This window comes from Danio aesculapii, chromosome 4 (genome assembly GCF_903798145.1).
Source record: "Danio aesculapii chromosome 4, fDanAes4.1, whole genome shotgun sequence".
Taxonomy (NCBI): domain Eukaryota; kingdom Metazoa; phylum Chordata; class Actinopteri; order Cypriniformes; family Danionidae; genus Danio; species Danio aesculapii.
Window position 1 is genome coordinate 27,464,323 of NC_079438.1, and position 24,491 is coordinate 27,488,813.

The 24,491-nt window shown below is 46.8% G+C and overlaps 2 protein-coding genes across 2 annotated transcripts in view; both read left to right on the forward strand.

Moving 5' to 3' along the window:
• Window positions 1-6,162, forward strand: part of LOC130223498 (WW domain-binding protein 11) — a 7,905-nt gene extending 1,743 nt beyond the window's left edge. Inside the window, exons 2-8 of the mRNA XM_056456342.1 lie at window positions 10-143; window positions 1,879-2,012; window positions 2,225-2,386; window positions 2,541-2,648; window positions 2,733-3,005; window positions 3,139-3,324; window positions 5,357-6,162. Coding sequence (XP_056312317.1) covers window positions 10-143; window positions 1,879-2,012; window positions 2,225-2,386; window positions 2,541-2,648; window positions 2,733-3,005; window positions 3,139-3,324; window positions 5,357-5,889 — 1,530 coding nt within the window. The 3' untranslated portion in view covers window positions 5,890-6,162. The remainder of the gene's footprint in view (window positions 1-9; window positions 144-1,878; window positions 2,013-2,224; window positions 2,387-2,540; window positions 2,649-2,732; window positions 3,006-3,138; window positions 3,325-5,356) is intronic.
• A 2,514-nt stretch (window positions 6,163-8,676) lies between these two features.
• On the forward strand, window positions 8,677-24,090 carry ddx47 (DEAD (Asp-Glu-Ala-Asp) box polypeptide 47). Its single transcript, XM_056454910.1, has 12 exons — window positions 8,677-8,927; window positions 9,392-9,485; window positions 9,688-9,876; window positions 10,071-10,142; window positions 10,255-10,373; window positions 10,547-10,618; window positions 11,843-11,959; window positions 12,065-12,211; window positions 12,323-12,460; window positions 23,426-23,496; window positions 23,638-23,767; window positions 23,886-24,090. Exons 1-12 carry the CDS (start codon window positions 8,739-8,741, stop codon window positions 24,021-24,023), a joined length of 1,476 nt encoding a protein of 491 aa, XP_056310885.1. The 5' UTR covers window positions 8,677-8,738; the 3' UTR covers window positions 24,024-24,090.
• The last annotated feature ends 401 nt before the right edge of the window (window positions 24,091-24,491 follow it).

Below are 24,491 nucleotides of genomic sequence, written 5' to 3' on the forward strand. Positions count from 1 at the left end.
TTCCACCAGAATGCAGAGTCAGTGGAGGTGGACAGTATTCCTCTTCCAGAAATGCCTCACGCTCCATCCAGCATCCTCATCCAGGACATCCCACTGCCCGGAGCCCAGCCGCCCTCCATCCTGAAGAAGAGCAGCACACTGGGGTGAGGACACACACACACACACACACTTTAGCAGCATTGAGATTGTTAGCGGTGCTGTGATTTTTATAGCCACTGTGATTGTTGGTGCCGCTGTGATTGTTGGCACCTTTATTGTTGGCACCGTTGTTATTGTTAGTGCCGCTGTAATTGTTGGCACCGCTGTGATTGTTGGCATTAGGGATGCACGGATCCCGATATTTGGATCAGATATTGGTTCGCTACCCTATATTTTTGCTGGATCGAGTATCAGCCAGCTGGTACCAATCCAAATCCAATCTTGCGCATGTGCTATATTATGTGTCATTTATAAGCCGGTATAAGGCACTAGAAAGTTGTCATGTAGGCTACTGTATCCCACAGGTTCTGAAGCCATTCTACAGTTTAGTGTGAAGTACACATGAATATTCAAGTGCTTAAATTCATGTTCAGTTCAGCACTTCCCCCTGCCTCGCCTGTCAATCATTCTACATTCATTCACAATTCAAACAACGTGTGGCGTTCACGACAACACAAACTCTCCAAGACTATTTGTTCCTGTTAATTTTAATAATCAGTGGAGAAATGCATTAAATGGGTTCATTTTGACCCGCAACATGGAGTTTATTGCTGTCTCTACATGTTTCGCTGTGTCTGTTAGATCAGCAGATCACATTCACAACACTGGAGTAGAGGAGGATATTACCTGCTCTTCACACACACACACACAGTAAGCCTGCCTGAATCCTTAAATGAGAAAAAGCTCAATAAGTAAACTGGACAGATCCTCAGTGCACTGATTCCTCCCCTTTTTTGTTTTGAAAGTGTCCGTGTACTGGAGGGCTGTGCACTGTGTCAGTGATGCTAGCACTTCATTCAGACGGAACATGCGCCGCTCCGTTATAGTTTCTGATCTCTCATCCTACCGACTGAGTTTATTCTTCTGAGGGGAATACTTTATGGTGACATTGTGGTCAAAGTAGTTGATTAAATTAATTAAAGTGAAACTGACGGGCACAAGATGAATGGTCATTAACAGAAATGATTTAGCCTAATGTAGGCTACTCTGAATATTTCACTGTCGTTTTATTTATATTGATATTGTATTGAACAGAGCTGTGTGTCCGTTTGTGCACTGAAGCATATAAGCGGACCTTGTTTTGAACTTCACCTCAATTATTCTTGTTTATTGTGTCGATAACTGACCAACAAAACTACATTAAATAACCAACAAACTACCAAACCAAACTCCATTCAAAAGAGGATTCTCAGAGCAATAATAATTATTCAGAGCTGCGTTCAGTTTCTCCGTCTCACTCGCGGTGGGTTTAGGGGACGCAGTGTTTATTGAGTAAAAAACTCAGACGGTTTAGTTTAGTCAAACCTGCAGGAAAATATCAGGCTGTCCTTAAAGACAGGTTATTTACCATCGATTAGGGTCAACAGCGGCTTATTGCAGATTTAGAAAAATCCTGATATTAAAGGAAACATCATCTGCAGCACAACAGATCAGATCAATATCATAATGAATCCTCCAATACTGTAGCCTATAGTTTACAGCAAGCATCATGTTTAGATTGTGTCGTCTGTCATATCATGTAGGCCTACAGGTCTGTTATTTTACTGAAGAAGGTGTATTATTAGAGTTTAGCACCAGAACTGTACAAACTGTATTAGCTTTAACAAAAAAACGGCACAGTGCCACTGTGATTATTAGCGCCGCTGTGATTGTTAGCATCTCTGTAATTATGTGTTCCAGGAAAGCATCGTCTCTCTCCGCCGCGGCTCTGGCTGGAGTTCCTCGACTGCCAGCGGGACGCAAACCCCCGGGGCCTCCACCAGGCCCCCCGCCCCCACAGATCCTGCAGCTCTACGCCAACACACGCCGCACAGGTGCACTGCACGAGAGTGTGTGATTGAGGGAGGGAGTGAGTGTGTGTGTGTGTGTGTGTGTGTGTGGGTTCATTATGTGTGTGTCTCTTGTGTTTTTACATTAACGTGTATGAGTGAGTGTCTGTGTGTTTCTTTATTCACGTGTGTCTGTGTGTGTCTGTTCATTCATTAATGTGTGTGTGTGTGTGTGTGTGTGTGTGTGCGCCCTGCAGAGGCCAGCACAGGCTCAGACACAGAGATGATGGACGGCGGTCGAGACTCCGACAGTAAGAGCGACGCAGACGAGGAGAGCGACTCTCAGGAGGACAGCAGTGCAGAGAGAGAGGACAGCGACCGGGGCGAGCGAGACGAGGAGAGAGCAGACAAACACACAGGTTTGACACACACAGACACAGATATACCTCAGATGTAGAGGAAGCTGCTTCTGAACCTGTGTGTGTGTGTGTGTGTGTGTGTGTGTGTGTGTGTGTGTGTGTTCGTGTGTTCGTGTGTTCGTGCGTGCGTGCGTGCGTGCGTGTGTGCGCTCAGGGCGCAGTGTGCGGTTCGCAGATATGCCATCTCCCAAGAAGAAGAAGCGTCGTGTGGTGAAGACGAAGAGCATCACTCCACTGCAGGCCATGATGCTCCGCATGGCAGGTGTGTTTCCCTCAGCTGACGCCGTTTGGTCTGCAAGTGTGTGTGTTTGTGTGTGTGATGTGTCCTATGTGTGTGTTCCTGCAGGTCAGTCTGTGCCGGAGGAAGAGGAGGAGGATGATGAAGAGGAGTACAGCGACTCTGAGGACTCCGAGGCTGAGGATCAGGCCTCCGCTGATGCTGCGCAGCCATTGGTTAATTCTAGACTTCCTGCTCCTTCTGCACCAATGGCAGTGCAGCAGCCTCCTTCACTCATGCAGGCTCCACCAATCACAGGGCCACCTCCTTTAGGACCACCCCCTGCACCTCCAATGAGGCCGCCAGGACCACCTTCAGGCCCACCTCCAGGCCCGCCTCCTGGTGCGTCACATGACCCACAGCCTTATATTTGCATTCATTAATTCATCAGTAAACAGTGTCGGTGTATGCGGATCAGCTGGTTACTGTAGTGAGTGTGTGTGTGTGTTTACTGACGGTGAGTTTCTATAATCAGGTGCTCCTCCATTCCTGAGGCCTCCTGGGCTCCCTGCGGCTCTCAGAGGCCCCATGCCGCGCCTGCTGCCTCCGGGGCCCCCGCCGGGACGCCCACCTGGACCCCCACCGGGCCCTCCACCCGGCCTGCCCCCTGGACCCCCGCCCAGAGGACCCCCACCCCGCCTGCCCCCGCCCGCTCCACCAGGTGACCATATCTAAAACTAAATTAACAGCATGACAGCAGACGATAACAACAGCAGTGGACGATAACTATTACGATAACTATATTAGCCTCTACACCAGTGGACGATAACTATAACGATAACTATATTAGCCTCTACACCAGTGGACGATAACTATAACGATAACTATATTAGCCTCTACACCAGTGGACGATAACTATAACGATAACTATATTAGCCTCTACACCAGTGGACGATAACTATAACGATAACTATATTAGCCTCTACACCAGCGGACGATAACTATAACGATAACTATATTAGCCTCTACACCAGCGGACGATAACTATAACAATAACTATATTAGCCTCTACACCAGCGGACGATAACTATAACGATAACTATATTAGCCTCTACACCAGCGGACGATAACTATAACGATAACTATATTAGCCTCTACACCAGCGGACGATAACTATAACTATATTAGCCTCTACACCAGTGGACGATAACTATAACGATAACTATATTAGCCTCTACACCAGCGGACGATAACTATAACGATAACTATATTAGCCTCTACACCAGCGGACGATAACTATAACTATATTAGCCTCTACACCAGTGGACGATAACTATAACGATAACTATATTAGCCTCTACACCAGTGGACGATAACTATAACGATAACTATATTAGCCTCTACACCAGTGGACGATAACTATAACGATAACTATATTAGCCTCTACACCAGCGGACGATAACTATAACGATAACTATATTAGCCTCTACACCAGCGGACGATAACTATAACTATATTAGCCTCTACACCAGTGGACGATAACTATAACGATAACTATATTAGCCTCTACACCAGTGGACGATAACTATAACGATAACTATATAAGCCTCTACACCAGCGGACGATAACTATAACTATATTAGCCTCTACACCAGTGGACGATAACTATAACGATAACTATATTAGCCTCTACACCAGCGGACGATAACTATAACGATAACTATATTAGCCTCTACACCAGTGGACAATAACTATAACGATAACTATATTAGCCTCTACACCAGCGGACGATAACTATAACGATAACTATATTAGCCTCTACACCAGCGGACGATAACTATAACTATATTAGCCTCTACACCAGTGGACGATAACTATAACGATAACTATATTAGCCTCTACACCAGTGGACGATAACTATAACGATAACTATATAAGCCTCTACACCAGCGGACGATAACTATAACGATAACTATATTAGCCTCTACACCAGCGGACGATAACTATAACGATAACTATATTAGCCTCTACACCAGCGGACGATAACTATAACGATAACTATATTAGCCTCTACACCAGTGGACGATAACTATAACGATAACTATATTAGCCTCTACACCAGTAAACGATAACTATAACGATAACTATATTAGCCTCTACACCAGTGGACGATAACTATAACGATAACTATATTAGCCTCTACACCAGTGGACGATAACTATAATGATAACTATATTAGCCTCTACACCAGTGGACGATAACTATAACGATAACTGTATTAGCCTCTACACCAGTGGACGATAACTATAACGATAACTATATTAGCCTCTACACCAGCGGACGATAACTATAACGATAACTATATTAGCCTCTACACCAGCGGACGATAACTATATTAGCCTCTACACCAGCGGACAATAACTATAACGATAACTATATTAGCCTCTACACCAGTGGACGATAACTATAACGATAACTATATTAGCCTCTACACCAGTGGACAATAACTATAACGATAACTATATTAGCCTCTACACCAGCGGACGATAACTATAACGATAACTATATTAGCCTCTATAACAGCAGACGTTAACCATCAGCATCTACGCTAGCAGACGATAACTAACGTAACTATATTGCTGGTGACGGCAAGCTGAAATCATCTGTAACAGAAGTGGTGCTTCATTTTTTTTAGCACAGTTCAGTAATTCTGTAATGTGTGTGTGTGTGTGTGTGTGTGTGTGTGTCTGCAGGAATGCCGCCACCTCCCCCTCCCCCACGTGCAGGGCCGCCCCGTATGGCTCCACCCCTTTCGCTGTTCCCGCCCCCGCTCAACCCCAATGTGCTCAGTGCTCCACCCAGCATCGTCCCCCGTCAGAAGTCTCCCGCCGCCTCATCCAATGAGGGTGCTCCGAGCGGCTCTGTCCTGCAGATGCCGCCGCCCCCTGGCACCACAGCCAATCTGCTGGCCCCCACCATCGAGAAGCGGGCCACGGTGGCGGGTTCTGGCGGCGCTTCTGCACAGGGGGGCGGGGCCACCATCTCCGCCAAACCGCAGATCATCAACCCCAAGGCGGAGGTGACGCGCTTCGTGCCCACAGCGCTCCGCGTGCGCAGAGACCGGGCAGGAATGACAGGGCGCAGGGAGGAGGAGCGCCCGCCAGCCAATCAGCAGAACCCTGCCCACCAGGCCCCGCCCACAGCCCACGCCCCCACCCCGCCCAACCTGAAGACCAAAGACCAGGTGTACGAGGCCTTCATGCGGGAGATGGAGGGGCTGCTGTGAGGAGTGTGTGTGTGTACAGATCACAGTACTGCTGTGTGTGTGTGTGTGTGCGCGTGTGTGCGTGTGTGTGTGTGCGCGTGTGTGTGTGTGTGTGTGTGTGTACGAGTGTGTGAGTGTGTGTGTGTGTGTGTGTGTGTGTGTGTGCGCGAGTGTGCGAGTGTGTGCATGCGCGTGTGTGTTTAATGTCAATAATCTGTTAAGTTGACTCTGTTGTCTTGATTGTGTGTATTAGAGCTGTGCAGCAGGAGTGAGTGCAGATAATAAACACTGAGCACAGGGTTACAGTGTACTGAACTGTTCTTTAATCCCTCACAGCTGCAGTAACTCTGATCTATCATCATCATCATCATCATCGTGTTGATAATGAAGTGCTTCACTGGACTCACACTAGCACAGCGTTACAGGTTTGTCTGGCTGAAATTAAGGCCAGGACACGTTTAGGGTTATTGCTGTGATCTGAAAGGGCCACCCCCCTCTGTCTCAGCAGGGTGTGTTCACACCTCTAGTTTGGAAAAAGTCAGGAAAGTGGGTGTGTCCAGCTCTGTTTAAGTGGGCGTGTCGGGGGAGGGAAAGAGGGAAGGATTTGAATTAAATGGGAGTTTCCGTTTGGGCATGCGCTGATTTACATAGAGGCAAAACAAACACAGGCGCAGAGGAGACAGACAGTGACTGTGTTTACATGGACATCAGTAATCCAATTATTTGCCAAATCATTAATTTGTGGCCTTTAACTGCAGTTCAGCACTGTCACTTTCATTCAGGAACATTTCCTGCAGCCCCCCCACACGTGACAAACCAGATATTAGATATGAGGAACTGCTGGAAGAGTGTAGTTTTAATTAGGGATGGCTGACGTGAAACGGGCGCTTCCACACAGTGTCGAGATACCGAAGCGCAAGTGTTTCGAAACACTGCACCGAAGCATGATCCAAAACATCCAGGTCATGTGACTAAAGTGTTTCAAAACACCAGGTCACGTGACTGAAGCCATTCAAAGCATCGTTCAGATTAGAAGTGTTTGGAGACCTGGTGAATCTCCATTTGACTGACAGAGTCAGAAAACCTCCATCTCATATAGCCTAGTGGACCCTGCGTGTGCACGTTGTTGCAGAGCTTCAAATGGCTTTTGGGTTCGAATCCTGACTTGTCCAAATACTCAGAAGTCAAGGTTTTATGTGTTTTATAGTGTAGTCTAGATATGACACAGCTGCAGATACGCCATCAATTTAGCATCATTTGTGTAACACTGTAAAACAATAGTGAATATTTGAACAGTATACTGTGATGGTTGGGTTTAGGGTTTGGGTAGACGTTAATAAAATACAATGGGAAATTTAATGAATAATGTAAATAATTCTTGTTAGCTTCCAACCACAACCGAGTCTGATCTAGCAACAACCCTGTTTTATGACCAAAACACGACATATTTATTCACAAAGTGTTTATTGGGCTGTCAGACCAATGTTGAAACAAAACAATACACGAATAAAGCATTTCAAACTGATATTAAAGCATTTCAGATAGCTGTACCAGCCTGGATTCAAACCCATTATCCATGCATGGTAGACGGAGAGCCTTCCACTCCACTCCACTAAATCATTTGAGTTCTACTCTACAAAGTGGGGTTTAATACCTCAACTTGCTCAAGTGTTCATTGCTGAAGCTGTTCTATTGTAATACATAAGATGACCACTAGGTGTCACTGTAGAGACAGGTTTTGTAACGTTTCGAAGCTTCGACTGTTTCAGTGTTTCATGAAGCCTCGCTTTGCCCATCACTAGTTTAATGGAGTTTGATACCGCACGGTGAATGGGAGAAAACACCCTCTGCATTTCTCTGTAGGTGCACTCAGTAGGCAGCGTCAGACAGCTGTGTGTGTATAACGTTAGACTATCCTGACACACAATGCAGCAAAAATCCTCCACGACGGTTATAGTTTGATTACATGAGCAGCATTTACAGAAGATCGTTCAGTCCGTAATATTGCAGTGATATTAACGTTCTGTAAACTTACTAACCAAGTCATTTCGACTAAGGTCTGTGTTTAAACACTGAAAGAGTACTGCTGACCATACCAATAAACACACACAGTCCACTGATCACACACTCACCAAATTTACTCTTCTTTATTAAAAGGAGACGAGCGGCAGATCCAGATTTCACCATTTCCAGATGTGAAAAGCTCTCAGGTAACACATGTTCCTTTACAGACATATCTCTGTGGTGTGTGCTGTGGTCCACACGTGAGTCCAGCGGTGCTCTCATAGCAGGAACTGAAAACAAACCCTTCACTGCAGCACATTTAAAACGCAGCACTGACAACCTGTCTCCAAATTCTTCTTCTTCTGCTTGTTTTGGCAACACAACATGGCGTCTCTCTGAACACTGTACAGGTGAAACAGTTAAATCGGAAGAACGAATTTGCTGGAAAACCACAAAAACAACCCATGTTCACTGTTTAGTGGAATATCTGTGTGTTTACAGCAGCGCGGGACTCAGATATGACGGTCAGCAGCTCAACACGTGTGTTCTGGTGTTTCATGCCCTTCCAGCTGCAACCCAGTACTGGGAAAGGAGATGCAGATTACTGCAGACAAGAGATATTAGCGTCAGATCAACACTGGAGATTCAGCAGAGCTTCTGCGTGAGTGATGTGTGCATGTGGAACACAACTCTGCTGTGTGTGCGTGTGTGTGTGTGTGTTCTGACTGCATTATAAAAGATGAAGATGCTATAAACATAATCAGCTCAAACTCCAGCAGCGTGTCCTGCTTTCAATCGCGTCCGGTCCTGGCTACGCGCTCTTCCGTCACTTCCGGTGTTTGAGCACGTGTGTGACGCTCGGCAACATGGCGGAGCAGCGAGAAGCGGCGGAGGATACAAACACAAACACACCGACGGACAAGGAGACAAACACACATCCACCGGCGGACACACATACCGGGGAGACACACACTGAGGAGACTGAGACAACCGGGGAAACACACACTGAGGAGACTGAGACAACCGGGGAGACACACACGAGCTTTAAAGAGCTGGTGAGACGCACACACACACACGCACACACACACGAGTTTCAGAGAGTTAGTAAGAGACGAACACACACCGCTCCGGTAGATGGAGGTAAAGTTGGTTTTATACTCGCACATTCGTTCATTTAGCAGTCTGTATATTGTTTACCATGTTACTCTGAATATTGGGTAAGAATTAGCATGCAGGTGTGACTGCTAAACAACATTAACACTGTCTAATTCACTGTGTACAATGCTGTACTTTAATAGTCACTGGCTGCTAATATGATTCCCTTCTTTATTAGCAAAGATTACTTTCCTGACATTATATTATTAAGGGGGATGTCTGAATATCCCAATATAAAACCAACTTTACCTCTGTGTCCGGTAGCTGCTGTGTGTGTGTGTGTGTGTGTGTGTCTGTCTTCGTTAGTGCAGCTTATATTTATATATATTTGTGTGTGTGTGTGTGTGTGTGTGTGTGTGTTAAGGGTGTCACTGAGGTCCTCTGTGAGGCTTGTGATCAGCTCGGATGGAAGAAACCGACCAAGATCCAGATCGAGGCCATTCCTGTAGCTCTGCAAGGTGAACACACTCTCTCTCTCACACACACACACACACTTATACACTGAATGTGTGTGTGTCTCTGATGCGGATGTTATATACATATGCACACACTCACTGTGTATCTCTGTTTATGGTTCTTTTGTGTGTGTGTGTGTGTTTCTGCTCGTCTCTCTCTCTCTCTCTCTCTGTATAATCATCTCTCTCTATGGTGTGTGTGTAGGGCGTGATGTGATCGGTCTGGCGGAGACGGGTTCGGGTAAGACGGGTGCGTTCGCAGTGCCAGTGCTGCAGAGTCTGCTGTTGTGTGCGCAGCGTCTACACACACTGGTGCTGACGCCCACGCGAGAGCTCGCCTTCCAGATCGCAGAGCAGTTCGACGCACTTGGCTCCAGCATCGGCGTCAAGACCGGTAATACACACTCACACACCCCTCATCACACACTCACTCACTCACTCACTCACACACACACACACACACACACACACACACACACACACACACACACACACCTGCCCCTCATTACACAATTATGCACACACACAAAGCCACAGAAGTCCTGTGGAAAGAGCTGGCTTTAATTTACGTGTGTGTGTGTGTTTCAGCGGTGGTCGTTGGAGGGATTGACATGATGTCTCAGGCTCTGGTTCTGGCCAAGAAACCCCATGTGGTCATAGGTAAGAGACACACACTCACTCACACACAAACAAACAGGAGCAGTGTGTTGTTTAATCAGAGGGGTTGTTGGTAATCTCTCTCTTTGTGTGTGTGTGTGTGTGTGTGTGTCAGCGACTCCGGGCCGGCTGATCGATCACCTGGAGAACACTAAAGGCTTCAACCTGCGAGCGCTGAAATACCTGGTGATGGACGAGGCCGACCGCATACTCAACATGGACTTTGAGTCTGAGGTACACACACACACTAACAAATACACAAACAAACAAACAAACACACACACACTTCAGATTCAGCTCAAATGCTGCTTGGTGTTTGCTAAATTCTGATTATAGAACTTTTAAAACCTGTGTGTGTGTGTGTGTGTGTGTGTGTGTGTGTGTGTGTGTGTGTGTGTTTGTTTTAGGTGGACAAGATCCTGAAGGTGATCCCACGTGACAGACGCACATTCCTGTTCTCAGCCACCATGACCAAGAAGGTATGCTGTGTGTATGTGTAATAAATACTCACCGGCCACTTTATTAGGTACACCTGTCCAACTGCTCGTTAATCGGCCAATCACATGACAGCAGCTCACTGCATGTAGACATGGTCAAGACGATCTGCTGCAGGTCAAAGCGAGCATCAGAATGGGGAAGAAAGGGGATTTAAGAGACGCTGAATGTGGCATGGTTGTTGCTGCCAGACGGGCTGCTCTGAGTATTTCAGAAACTGCTGATCTACTGGGATTTTCACGCACAACCATCTCTAGGGTTTACCGAGAATGGTCCGACAAAGAGGAAATATCCAGTGAGCGGCAGTTCTGTGGGCGCAAATGCCTTGTTGATGCCAGAGGTCAGAGGAGAATGGCCAGACTGGTTCCAGCTGATAGAAAGGCAACAGTAACTCAAATAAGCACTCGTTACAACCGAGGTCTGCAGAAGAGCATCTCTGAACACACAACACGTCCAACCTTGAGGCGGATGGGCTACAGCAGCAGAAGACCACACCGGGTGCCGCTCCTGTCAGCTAAGAACAGGAAACTGAGGCTACAATTCACACAGGCTCACCAAAACTGGACAATAGAAGATTGGAGAAACGTTGCCTGGTCTGATGAGTCTCCATTTCTGCTGACACATTCAGATGCTCGGCTCACAATTTGGCCTCAACAACATGAAAGCATGGATCCATCCTGCCTTGTATCAGCGGTTCAGGCTGCTGGTGGTGGTGTAATGGTGTGGGGGAGATTTTCTTTGGGTCCATTAGTACCAATTGAGCATGGTGTCAACACCACAGCCTACCTGAGTATTGTTCTGACCGTGTCCATCCCTTTATGAGCACAGTGTCTCCATCTTCTGATGGCTACTTCCAGCAGGATAATGCACCTGGACTCAAATGGCCTCCACAGTCACCAGAGCTCAATCCAATAGAGCACCTTTGGGATGTGGTGGAACGGGAGATTGGCATCATGGATGTGCAGCGACAAATCTGCAGCAACTGTGTGATGCTATCATGTTAATATGGAGCAAAATCTCTGAGGAATATTTCCAGTATCTTGTTGAATCTCTGACATGAAGGATTAAGGCGGTTCTGAAGGAGAAAGGGGGTCCGACCCGGTACTAGTGAGGTGTACCTAATAAAGTGGCCGGTGAGTGTATATAACACATGAGGTGGGTGTGTAATAAATGTATGATACATGTAGTGTGTGTGTGTGTGTGTTTAGGTGCAGAAGCTCCAGCGCGCCGCTCTGCAGGACCCAGTGAAATGCTCCGTCTCCAGCAAATACGCCACAGTGGACAAACTGCAGCAGTTCTACATCTTCATCCCCTCCAAATATAAGGTCTGTCTGTCTCTCTCTCTCTCTGCACACAGGACGTGTGTGTGTCCTCTCCTCCAGCACTCAGTGTGTGTGTGTGTGTGTGTGTGTGTGTGTGTGTGTGTGCAGGACTGTTATCTGGTCTCCATCCTGAACGAGCTGGCGGGAAACTCCTTCATGGTATTCTGTGGCACCTGCAACAACACCCAGCGTGTGGCGCTGCTGCTGCGCAACCTGGGCATCACCGCCATCCCTCTGCACGGCCAGATGAGTCAGGTACACCAACACACCTGTGGAGGCATCGCCGCTGACGTCTGTGTGTGAGCGCGTGTGTGTGTGTGCGTGCGTATGCGTGTGTTCAAATGACCTGTGTGTGCGTGTGTGCAGAACAAACGTCTCGGTGCCCTCAACAAGTTCAAGTCAAAGTCCCGCTCGGTGCTGCTGGCGACAGATGTGGCATCACGAGGACTCGACATCCCACACGTGGACTGCGTCATCAACTTCGACATTCCCACACACTCCAAGGTACAGCTGATATAACTGCTGGAGTCATGTCAGTGAGCTGTTATAACTGCTGGAGTCATGTCTGTGAGCTGTTAAAACTGCTGGAGTCATGTCTGTGAGCTGTTATAACTGCTGGAGTCATGTCTGTGTGCTGTTATAACTGCTGGAGTCATGTCAGTGAGCTGTTATAACTGCTGGAGTCATGTCTGTGAGCTGTTATAACTGCTGGAGTCATGTCTGTGTGCTGTTATAACTGCTGGAGTCATGTCAGTGAGCTGTTATAACTGCTGGAGTCATGTCAGTGAGCTGTTATAACTGCTGGAGTCATGTCTGTGAGCTGTTATAACTGCTGGAGTCATGTCTGTGAGCTGTTATAACTGCTGGAGTCATGTCTGTGTGCTGTTATAACTGCTGGAGTCATGTCTGTGTGCTGTTATAACTGCTGGAGTCATGTCTGTGTGCTGTTATAACTGCTGGAGTCATGTCTGTGTGCTGTTATAACTGCTGGAGTCATGTCTGTGTGCTGTTATAACTGCTGGAGTCATGTCTGCGTGCTGATATAACTGCTGGAGTCATGTCTGCGTGCTGTTTTAACTGCTGGAGTCATGTCTGTGTGCTGTTTTAACTGCTGGAGTCATGTCTGTGTGCTGTTTTAACTGCTGGAGTCATGTCTGCGTGCTGATATAACTGCTGGAGTCATGTCTGCGTGCTGATATAACTGCTGGAGTCACGTCTGTGTGCTGTTATAACTGCTGGAGTCACGTCTGTGTGCTGTTATAACTGCTGGAGTCACGTCTGCGTGCTGTTTTAACTGCTGGAGTCATGTCTGTGTGCTGTTTTAACTGCTGGAGTCACGTCTGTGTGCTGTTATAACTGCTGGAGTCACGTCTGTGTGCTGTTATAACTGCTGGAGTCACGTCTGTGTGCTGTTATAACTGCTGGAGTCACGTCTGTGTGCTGTTATAACTGCTGGAGTCACGTCTGTGTGCTGTTATAACTGCTGGAGTCACGTCTGTGTGCTGTTATAACTGCTGGAGTCATGTCTGTGTGCTGATATAACTGCTGGAGTCACGTCTGTGTGCTGTTATAACTGCTGGAGTCACGTCTGTGTGCTGTTATAACTGCTGGAGTCACGTCTGTGTGCTGTTATAACTCCTGGAGTCACGTCTGTGTGCTGTTATAACTCCTGGAGTCACGTCTGTGTGCTGTTATAACTGCTGGAGTCACGTCTGTGTGCTGTTATAACTGCTGGAGTCACGTCTGTGTGCTGTTATAACTGCTGGAGTCACGTCTGTGTGCTGTTATAACTGCTGGAGTCATGTCTGTGTGCTGTTATAACTGCTGGAGTCATGTCTGTGTGCTGTTATAACTGCTGGAGTCATGTCTGTGTGCTGTTATAACTGCTGGAGTCATGTCTGCGTGCTGATATAACTGCTGGAGTCATGTCTGTGTGCTGATATAACTGCTGGAGTCATGTCTGTGTGCTGTTATAACTGCTGGAGTCATGTCTGTGTGCTGTTATAACTGCTGGAGTCACGTCTGTGTGCTGTTATAACTGCTGGAGTCACGTCTGTGTGCTGTTATAACTGCTGGAGTCATGTCTGCGTGCTGTTATAACTGCTGGAGTCATGTCTGCGTGCTGTTATAACTGCTGGAGTCATGTCTGCGTGCTGTTATAACTGCTGGAGTCATGTCTGCGTGCTGTTATAACTGCTGGAGTCATGTCTGCGTGATGTTATAACTGCTGGAGTCATGTCTGTGTGCTGTTTTAACTGCTGGAGTCATGTCTGTGTGCTGTTATAACTGCTGGAGTCATGTCTGTGTGCTGATATAACTGCTGGAGTCACGTCTGTGTGCTGTTATAACTGCTGGAGTCACGTCTGTGTGCTGTTATAACTGCTGGAGTCATGTCTGCGTGCTGTTATAACTGCTGGAGTCATGTCAGTGAGCTCTTATAACTGCTGGAGTCATGTCTGCGTGCTGTTATAACTGCTGGAGTCACGTCTGCGTGCTGTTATAACTGCTGGAGTCACGTCTGTGTGCTGTTTTAACTGCTGGAGTCATGTCTGTGTGCTGTTATAACTGCTGGAGTCATGTCTGCGTGCTGTTATAACTGCTGGAGTCACGTCTGCGTGCTGTTTTAACTGCTGGAGTCACGTCTGCGTGCTGTTTTAACTGCTGGAGTCATGTCTGTGTGCTGTTATAACTCCTGGAGTCACGTCTGTGTGCTGTTATAACTGCTGGAGTCACGTCTGTGTGCTGTTATAACTGCTGGAGTCACGTCTGTGTGCTGTTATAACTGCTGGAGTCACGTCTGTGTGCTGTTTTAACTGCTGGAGTCACGTCTGTGTGCTGTTATAACTGCTGGAGTCATGTCTGTGTGCTGTTATAACTGCTGGAGTCATGTCTGTGTGCTGTTATAACTGCTGGAGTCATGTCTGCGTGCTGTTATAACTGCTGGAGTCACGTCTGCGTGCTGTTATAACTGCTGGAGTCACGTCTGCGTGCTGTTTTAACTGCTGGAGTCATGTCTGTGTGCTGTTATAACTGCTGGAGTCATGTCTGTGTGCTGTTATAACTGCTGGAGTCATGTTAGTGTTGCTATAACTGCTTCAGTCATGTTCATGAGCCGTTATGACTGCTGGAGTCATCTTTATGAGCTGCTATAACTGCTGGAGTTATGTTTTTGAGCTGTTATAACTGCTGAAGTCACGTTTATGAGGTGTTATAACTGCTGAAGTCATGTCTGTGTGCTGTTATAACTGCTGAAGTCATGTCTGTGTGCTGTTATAACTGCTGGAGTCATGTCTGCGTGCTGTTATAACTGCTGGAGTCATGTCTGCGTGCTGTTATAACTGCTGGAGTCACGTCTGTGTGCTGTTTTAACTGCTGGAGTCATGTCTGTGTGCTGTTTATAACTGCTGGAGTCATCTTTATGAGCTGCTATAACTGCTGGAGTTATGTTTTGAGCTGTTATAACTGCTGAAGTCACGTTTATGAGGTGTTATAACTGCTGAAGTCATGTCTGTGTGCTGTTATAACTGCTGAAGTCATGTCTGTGTGCTGTTATAACTGCTGGAGCCATGTTTATGAGCTGTTTAACTGCTGTAGTCATGTCTGTGTGTTATTATAACTGCTGGAGTCATGTCTGTGTGCTGTTATAACTGCTGGAGTCATGTCTGTGTGCTGTTATAAACTGCTGGAGTCACGTCTGTGTGCTGTTATAACTGCTGGAGTCACGTCTGTGTGCTGTTATAACTCCTGGAGTCACGTCTGTGTGCTGTTATAACTGCTGGAGTCACGTCTGTGTGCTGTTATAACTGCTGGAGTCACGTCTGTGTGCTGTTATAACTGCTGGAGTCACGTCTGTGTGCTGTTATAACTGCTGGAGTCACGTCTGTGTGCTGTTATAACTGCTGGAGTCATGTCTGTGTGCTGTTATAACTGCTGGAGTCATGTCTGTGTGCTGTTATAACTGCTGGAGTCATGTCTGTGTGCTGTAATAACTGCTGGAGTCATGTCTGTGTGCTGATATAACTGCTGGAGTCATGTCTGTGTGCTGATATAACTGCTGGAGTCATGTCTGTGTGCTGTTATAACTGCTGGAGTCATGTCTGTGTGCTGTTATAACTGCTGGAGTCACGTCTGTGTGCTGTTATAACTGCTGGAGTCACGTCTGCGTGCTGTTATAACTGCTGAGTCATGTCTGCGTGCTGTTATAACTGCTGGAGTCATGTCTGCGTGCTGTTATAACTGCTGGAGTCACGTCTGCGTGCTGTTATAACTGCTGGAGTCACGTCTGTGTGCTGTTATAACTGCTGGAGTCACGTATGCGTGCTGTTATAACTGCTGGAGTCACGTCTGTGTGCTGTTATAACTGCTGGAGTCATGTCTGCGTGCTGTTATAACTGCTGGAGTCATGTCTGCGTGCTGTTATAACTGCTGGAGTCATGTCTGCGTGCTGTTATAACTGCTGGAGTCATGTCTGCGTGCTGTTATAACTGCTGGAGTCATGTCTGCGTGCTGTTATAACTGCTGGAGTCATGTCTGTGTGCTGTTTTAACTGCTGGAGTCATGTCTGTGTGCTGTTATAACTGCTGGAGTCATGTCTGTGTGCTGTTATAACTGCTGGAGTCACGTCTGTGTGCTGATATAACTGCTGGAGTCACGTCTGTGTGCTGTTATAACTGCTGGAGTCACGTCTGTGTGCTGTTATAACTGCTGGAGTCATGTCTGCGTGCTGTTATAACTGCTGGAGTCATGTCAGTGAGCTCTTATAACTGCTGGAGTCATGTCTGCGTGCTGTTATAACTGCTGGAGTCATGTCTGCGTGCTGTTATAACTGCTGGAGTCACGTCTGTGTGCTGTTATAACTGCTGGAGTCATGTCTGCGTGCTGTTATAACTGCTGGAGTCATGTCTGCGTGCTGTTATAACTGCTGGAGTCACGTCTGCGTGCTGTTTTAACTGCTGGAGTCATGTCTGTGTGCTGTTATAACTGCTGGAGTCATGTTAGTGTTGCTATAACTGCTTCAGTCATGTTCATGAGCCGTTATGACTGCTGGAGTCATCTTTATGAGCTGCTATAACTGCTGGAGTTATGTTTTTGAGCTGTTATAACTGCTGAAGTCACGTTTATGAGGTGTTATAACTGCTGAAGTCATGTCTGTGTGCTGTTATAACTGCTGAAGTCATGTCTGTGTGCTGTTATAACTGCTGGAGTCATGTCTGCGTGCTGTTATAACTGCTGGAGTCATGTCTGCGTGCTGTTATAACTGCTGGAGTCACGTCTGTGTGCTGTTATAACTGCTGGAGTCATCTTTATGAGCTGCTATAACTGCTGGAGTTATGTTTTTGAGCTGTTATAACTGCTGAAGTCACGTTTATGAGGTGTTATAACTGCTGAAGTCATGTCTGTGTGCTGTTATAACTGCTGAAGTCATGTCTGTGTGCTGTTATAACTGCTGGAGCCATGTTTATGAGCTGTTTAACTGCTGTAGTCATGTCTGTGTGTTATTATAACTGCTGGAGTCATGTCTGTGTGCTGTTATAACTGCTGGAGTCATGTCTGTGTGCTGTTATAACTGCTGGAGTCACGTCTGTGTGCTGTTATAACTGCTGGAGTCACGTCTGTGTGCTGTTATAACTCCTGGAGTCACGTCTGTGTGCTGTTATAACTGCTGGAGTCATGTCTGTGTGCTGTTATAACTGCTGGAGTCATGTCTGTGTGCTGTTATAACTGCTGGAGTCATGTCTGTGTGCTGTAATAACTGCTGGAGTCATGTCTGTGTGCTGATATAACTGCTGGAGTCATGTCTGTGTGCTGATATAACTGCTGGAGTCATGTCTGTGTGCTGTTATAACTGCTGGAGTCATGTCTGTGTGCTGTTATAACTGCTGGAGTCACGTCTGTGTGCTGTTATAACTGCTGGAGTCATGTCTGCGTGCTGTTATAACTGCTGGAGTCATGTCTGCGTGCTGTTATAACTGCTGGAGTCATGTCTGCGTGCTGTTTTAACTGCTGGAGTCACGTATGCGTGCTGTTATAACTGCTGGAGTCACGTCTGTGTGCTGTTATAACTGCTGGAGTCACGTATGCGTGCTGTTATAACTGCTGGAGTCACGTCTGTGTGCTGTTATAACTGCTGGAGTCATGTCTGCGTGCTGTTATAACTGCTGGAGTCATGTCTGCGTGCTGTTATAACTGCTGGAGTCATGTCTGCGTGCTGTTATAACTGCTGGAGTCATGTCTGCGTGCTGTTATAACTGCTGGAGTCATGTCTGCGTGATGTTATAACTGCTGGAGTCATGTCTGTGTGCTGTTTTAACTGCTGGAGTCATGTCTGTGTGCTGTTATAACTGCTGGAGTCATGTCTGTGTGCTGTTATAACTGCTGGAGTCACGTCTGTGTGCTGATATAACTGCTGGAGTCACGTCTGTGTGCTGTTATAACTGCTGGAGTCACGTCTGTGTGCTGTTATAACTGCTGGAGTCATGTCTGCGTGCTGTTATAACTGCTGGAGTCATGTCAGTGAGCTCTTATAACTGCTGGAGTCATGTCTGCGTGCTGTTATAACTGCTGGAGTCATGTCTGCGTGCTGTTATAACTGCTGGAGTCACGTCTGTGTGCTGTTATAACTGCTGGAGTCATGTCTGCGTGCTGTTATAACTGCTGGAGTCATGTCTGCGTGCTGTTATAACTGCTGGAGTCACGTCTGCGTGCTGTTTTAACTGCTGGAGTCATGTCTGTGTGCTGTTATAACTGCTGGAGTCATGTTAGTGTTGCTATAACTGCTTCAGTCATGTTCATGAGCCGTTATGACTGCTGGAGTCATCTTTATGAGCTGCTATAACTGCTGGAGTTATGTTTTTGAGCTGTTATAACTGCTGAAGTCACGTTTATGAGGTGTTATAACTGCTGAAGTCATGTCTGTGTGCTGTTATAACTGCTGGAGTCATGTCTGTGTGCTGTTATAACTGCTGGAGTCATGTCTGCGTGCTGTTATAACTGCTGGAGTCATGTCTGCGTGCTGTTATAACTGCTGGAGTCACGTCTGTGTGCTGTTTTAACTGCTGGAGTCATGTCTGTGTGCTGTTATAACTGCTGGAGTCATCTTTATGAGCTGCTATAACTGCTGGAGTTATGTTTTTGAGCTGTTATAACTGCTGAAGTCACGTTTATGAGGTGTTATAACTGCTGAAGTCATGTCTGTGTGCTGTTATAACTGCTGAAGTCATGTCTGTGTGCTGTTATAACTGCTGGAGCCATGTTTATGAGCTGTTTAACTGCTGTAGTCATGTCTGTGTGTTATTATAACTGCTGGAGTCATGTCTGTGTGCTGTTATAACTGCTGGAGTCATGTCTGTGTGCTGTTATAACTGCTGGAGTCACGTCTGTGTGCTGTTATAACTGCTGGAGTCACGTCTGTGTGCTGTTATAACTCCTGGAGTCACGTCTGTGTGCTGTTATAACTGCTGGAGTCACGTCTGTGTGCTGTTATAACTGCTGGAGTCACGTCTGTGTGCTGTTATAACTGCTGGAGTCACGTCTGTGTGCTGTTATAACTGCTGGAGTCACGTCTGTGTGCTGTTATAACTGCTGGAGTCATGTCTGTGTGCTGTTATAACTGCTGGAGTCATGTCTGTGTGCTGTTATAACTGCTGGAGTCATGTCTGTGTGCTGTAATAACTGCTGGAGTCATGTCTGTGTGCTGATATAACTGCTGGAGTCATGTCTGTGTGCTGATATAACTGCTGGAGTCATGTCTGTGTGCTGTTATAACTGCTGGAGTCATGTCTGTGTGCTGTTATAACTGCTGGAGTCACGTCTGTGTGCTGTTATAACTGCTGGAGTCATGTCTGCGTGCTGTTATAACTGCTGGAGTCATGTCTGCGTGCTGTTATAACTGCTGGAGTCATGTCTGCGTGCTGTTATAACTGCTGGAGTCACGTATGCGTGCTGTTATAACTGCTGGAGTCACGTCTGTGTGCTGTTATAACTGCTGGAGTCACGTATGCGTGCTGTTATAACTGCTGGAGTCACGTCTGTGTGCTGTTATAACTGCTGGAGTCATGTCTGCGTGCTGTTATAACTGCTGGAGTCATGTCTGCGTGCTGTTATAACTGCTGGAGTCATGTCTGCGTGCTGTTATAACTGCTGGAGTCATGTCTGCGTGCTGTTATAACTGCTGGAGTCATGTCTGCGTGATGTTATAACTGCTGGAGTCATGTCTGTGTGCTGTTATAACTGCTGGAGTCATGTCTGTGTGCTGTTATAACTGCTGGAGTCATGTCTGTGTGCTGATATAACTGCTGGAGTCACGTCTGTGTGCTGATATAACTGCTGGAGTCACGTCTGTGTGCTGTTATAACTGCTGGAGTCACGTCTGTGTGCTGTTATAACTGCTGGAGTCATGTCTGCGTGCTGTTATAACTGCTGGAGTCATGTCAGTGAGCTCTTATAACTGCTGGAGTCATGTCTGCGTGCTGTTATAACTGCTGGAGTCATGTCTGCGTGCTGTTATAACTGCTGGAGTCACGTCTGTGTGCTGTTATAACTGCTGGAGTCATGTCTGCGTGCTGTTATAACTGCTGGAGTCATGTCTGCGTGCTGTTATAACTGCTGGAGTCACGTCTGCGAGCTGTTTTAACTGCTGGAGTCATGTCTGTGTGCTGTTATAACTGCTGGAGTCATGTCTGTGTGCTGTTATAACTGCTGGAGTCATGTTAGTGTTGCTATAACTGCTTCAGTCATGTTCATGAGCCGTTATGACTGCTGGAGTCATCTTTATGAGCTGCTATAACTGCTGGAGTTATGTTTTTGAGCTGTTATAACTGCTGAAGTCACGTTTATGAGGTGTTATAACTGCTGAAGTCATGTCTGTGTGCTGTTATAACTGCTGAAGTCATGTCTGTGTGCTGTTATAACTGCTGGAGTCATGTCTGCGTGCTGTTATAACTGCTGGAGTCATGTCTGCGTGCTGTTATAACTGCTGGAGTCACGTCTGTGTGCTGTTTTAACTGCTGGAGTCATGTCTGTGTGCTTTTATAACTGCTGGAGTCATGTTAGTGTTGCTATAACTGCTTCAGTCATGTTCATGAGCCGTTATAACTGCTGGAGTCATCTTTATGAGCTGCTATAACTGCTGGAGTTATGTTTTTGAGCTGTTATAACTGCTGAAGTCACGTTTATGAGGTGTTATAACTGCTGAAGTCATGTCTGTGTGCTGTTATAACTGCTGAAGTCATGTCTGTGTGCTGTTATAACTGCTGGAGCCATGTTTATGAGCTGTTTAACTGCTGTAGTCATGTCTGTGTGTTGTTATAACTGCTGGAGTCATGTCTGTGTGCTGTTATAACTGCTGGAGTCATGTCTGTGTGCTGTTATAACTGCTGGAGTCACGTCTGTGTGCTGTTATAACTCCTGGAGTCACGTCTGTGTGCTGTTATAACTGCTGGAGTCACGTCTGTGTGCTGTTATAACTGCTGGAGTCACGTCTGTGTGCTGTTATAACTGCTGGAGTCACGTCTGTGTGCTGTTATAACTGCTGGAGTCATGTCTGTGTGCTGTTATAACTGCTGGAGTCATGTCTGTGTGCTGTTATAACTGCTGGAGTCATGTCTGTGTGCTGTAATAACTGCTGGAGTCATGTCTGTGTGCTGATATAACTGCTGGAGTCATGTCTGTGTGCTGATATAACTGCTGGAGTCATGTCTGTGTGCTGTTATAACTGCTGGAGTCATGTCTGTGTGCTGTTATAACTGCTGGAGTCACGTCTGTGTGCTGTTATAACTGCTGGAGTCATGTCTGCGTGCTGTTATAACTGCTGGAGTCATGTCTGCGTGCTGTTATAACTGCTGGAGTCATGTCTGCGTGCTGTTATAACTGCTGGAGTCACGTATGCGTGCTGTTATAACTGCTGGAGTCACGTCTGTGTGCTGTTATAACTGCTGGAGTCACGTATGCGTGCTGTTATAACTGCTGGAGTCACGTCTGTGTGCTGTTATAACTGCTGGAGTCATGTCTGCGTGCTGTTATAACTGCTGGAGTCATGTCTGCGTGCTGTTATAACTGCTGGAGTCATGTCTGCGTGCTGTTATAACTGCTGGAGTCATGTCTGCGTGCTGTTATAACTGCTGGAGTCATGTCTGCGTGATGTTATAACTGCTGGAGTCATGTCTGTGTGCTGTTTTAACTGCTGGAGTCATGTCTGTGTGCTGTTATAACTGCTGGAGTCATGTCTGTGTGCTGTTATAACTGCTGGAGTCACGTCTGTGTGCTGATATAACTGCTGGAGTCACGTCTGTGTGCTGTTATAACTGCTGGAGTCACGTCTGTGTGCTGTTATAACTGCTGGAGTCATGTCTGCGTGCTGTTATAACTGCTGGAGTCATGTCAGTGAGCTCTTATAACTGCTGGAGTCATGTCTGCGTGCTGTTATAACTGCTGGAGTCATGTCTGCGTGCTGTTATAACTGCTGGAGTCACGTCTGTGTGCTGTTTTAACTGCTGGAGTCATGTCTGTGTGCTGTTATAACTGCTGGAGTCATGTCTGCGTGCTGTTTTAACTGCTGGAGTCACGTCTGTGTGCTGTTTTAACTGCTGGAGTCATGTCTGTGTGCTGTTATAACTGCTGGAGTCATGTCTGCGTGCTGTTATAACTGCTGGAGTCACGTCTGCGTGCTGTTTTAACTGCTGGAGTCACGTTTGTGTGCTGTTTTAACTGCTGGAGTCATGTCTGTGTGCTGTTTTAACTGCTGGAGTCATGTCTGTGTGCTGTTATAACTGCTGGAGTCATGTCTGTGTGCTGTTATAACTGCTGGAGTCATGTCTGCGTGCTGTTATAACTGCTGGAGTCATGTCTGTGTGCTGTTTTAACTGCTGGAGTCATGTCTGTGTGCTGTTTTAACTGCTGGAGTCATGTCTGTGTGCTGTTATAACTGCTGGAGTCATGTTAGTGTTGCTATAACTGCTTCAGTCATCCTTATGAGCTGCTATAACTGCTGGAGTTATGTTTTTGAGCTGTTATAACTGCTGAAGTCACGTTTATGAGGTGTTATAACTGCTGAAGTCATGTCTGTGTGCTGTTATAACTGCTGAAGTCATGTCTGCGTGCTGTTATAACTGCTGGAGTCATGTCTGCGTGCTGTTATAACTGCTGGAGTCATGTCTGTGTGCTGTTATAACTGCTGAAGTCATGTCTGCGTGCTGTTATAACTGCTGGAGTCATGTCTGCGTGCTGTTATAACTGCTGGAGTCATGTCTGTGTGCTGTTATAACTGCTGGAGTCATGTCTGTGTGCTGTTATAACTGCTGAAGTCATGTCTGCGTGCTGTTATAACTGCTGGAGTCATGTCTGCGTGCTGTTATAACTGCTGGAGTCATGTCTGTGTGCTGTTATAACTGCTGGAGTCATGTCTGTGTGCTGTCATAACTGCTGGAGTCATGTTTACGAGTTGTTATAACTGCTGGACTCTGTTCTCTGCAGGATTATATCCACCGTGTGGGCCGCACCGCCAGAGCAGGGAGGTCTGGGAAGTCCATCACCTTCGTCACACAGTCAGTGTCCATGTTTATTACTCTGATGTCGTCCCCTTGTGGAACAACACAATATTTTTCTCCCTGTTTGTCTTGATCCCCATCTCAGAGCGTGTGTGTGTGTGTGTGTGTGTGTGTGTGTGTGTGTGTGTGTGTGTGCAGGTATGATGTGGAGCTCTTCCAGCGGATTGAAGCGCTGATTGGGAAGAAACTTCCAGCTTTCCCCACACAGGAAGAGGAAGTGATGATGCTGGTGGAGCGAGTGAGCGAAGCGCAGCGGTTTGCACGCATTGTACGTACACCACCTCTGTGTGTTGTGCTGGTGTGTGTGTGTGTTCTGCTGATTTGTGTTGTGCTGATGTGTGTGTGTGTGTGTGTGTGTGTGTGTGTGTGTGTGTGTGTGTGTTCAGGAAATGAAGGAGAGCTCTGAGAAGAGGAAGCGGCCGAGTGCAGCACAGGAAGTGGATGAAGATGGCGAGCAGTCGAGCGGCGTGAGGAAGAAGGTGAAGGGCGGTGGGTTCAGACGGCCCTCCAGACGCGGACGCTGACCCTCCCACTGACGCCTTCTGACCTTCCTCTTTTCATTGTAATAAACTCTGTTGCTGTTTTCCCTCATGCTGTCTCTGTGTTCCCTCAGTGTGTGTGTGTTTACTGACGAGACTCACTGCAGTCATGTGTTCAGCCCTAATCTATATTAGTTATTGAGCAGAGGCTGGTGAATTATTCCCCAGGAGTGTATAATGTAGTGCCCCTGCCTGTTCAGCTGTGTGTTTATAGGGAAATAACGGCACATCTTCAATATAGATCAGCCAATCAGAGTCCTGCGTTCAGCTTCAGCAGTGTCCATCATGATCAAACACTGATCTGTCAGAGTCCTGGTGAAGCTCTTCCTCTATGAGCTGCTGTGCTGTAGTTCTGCCTCCGCTGCTGAGGAGACCTTTAGCCTGACTCTGGCAGAGTTCTGCTGGAGCTTTAGCTTTCATTTCAATCTGTCCGTCAGCCTCCTGCTTATCCAC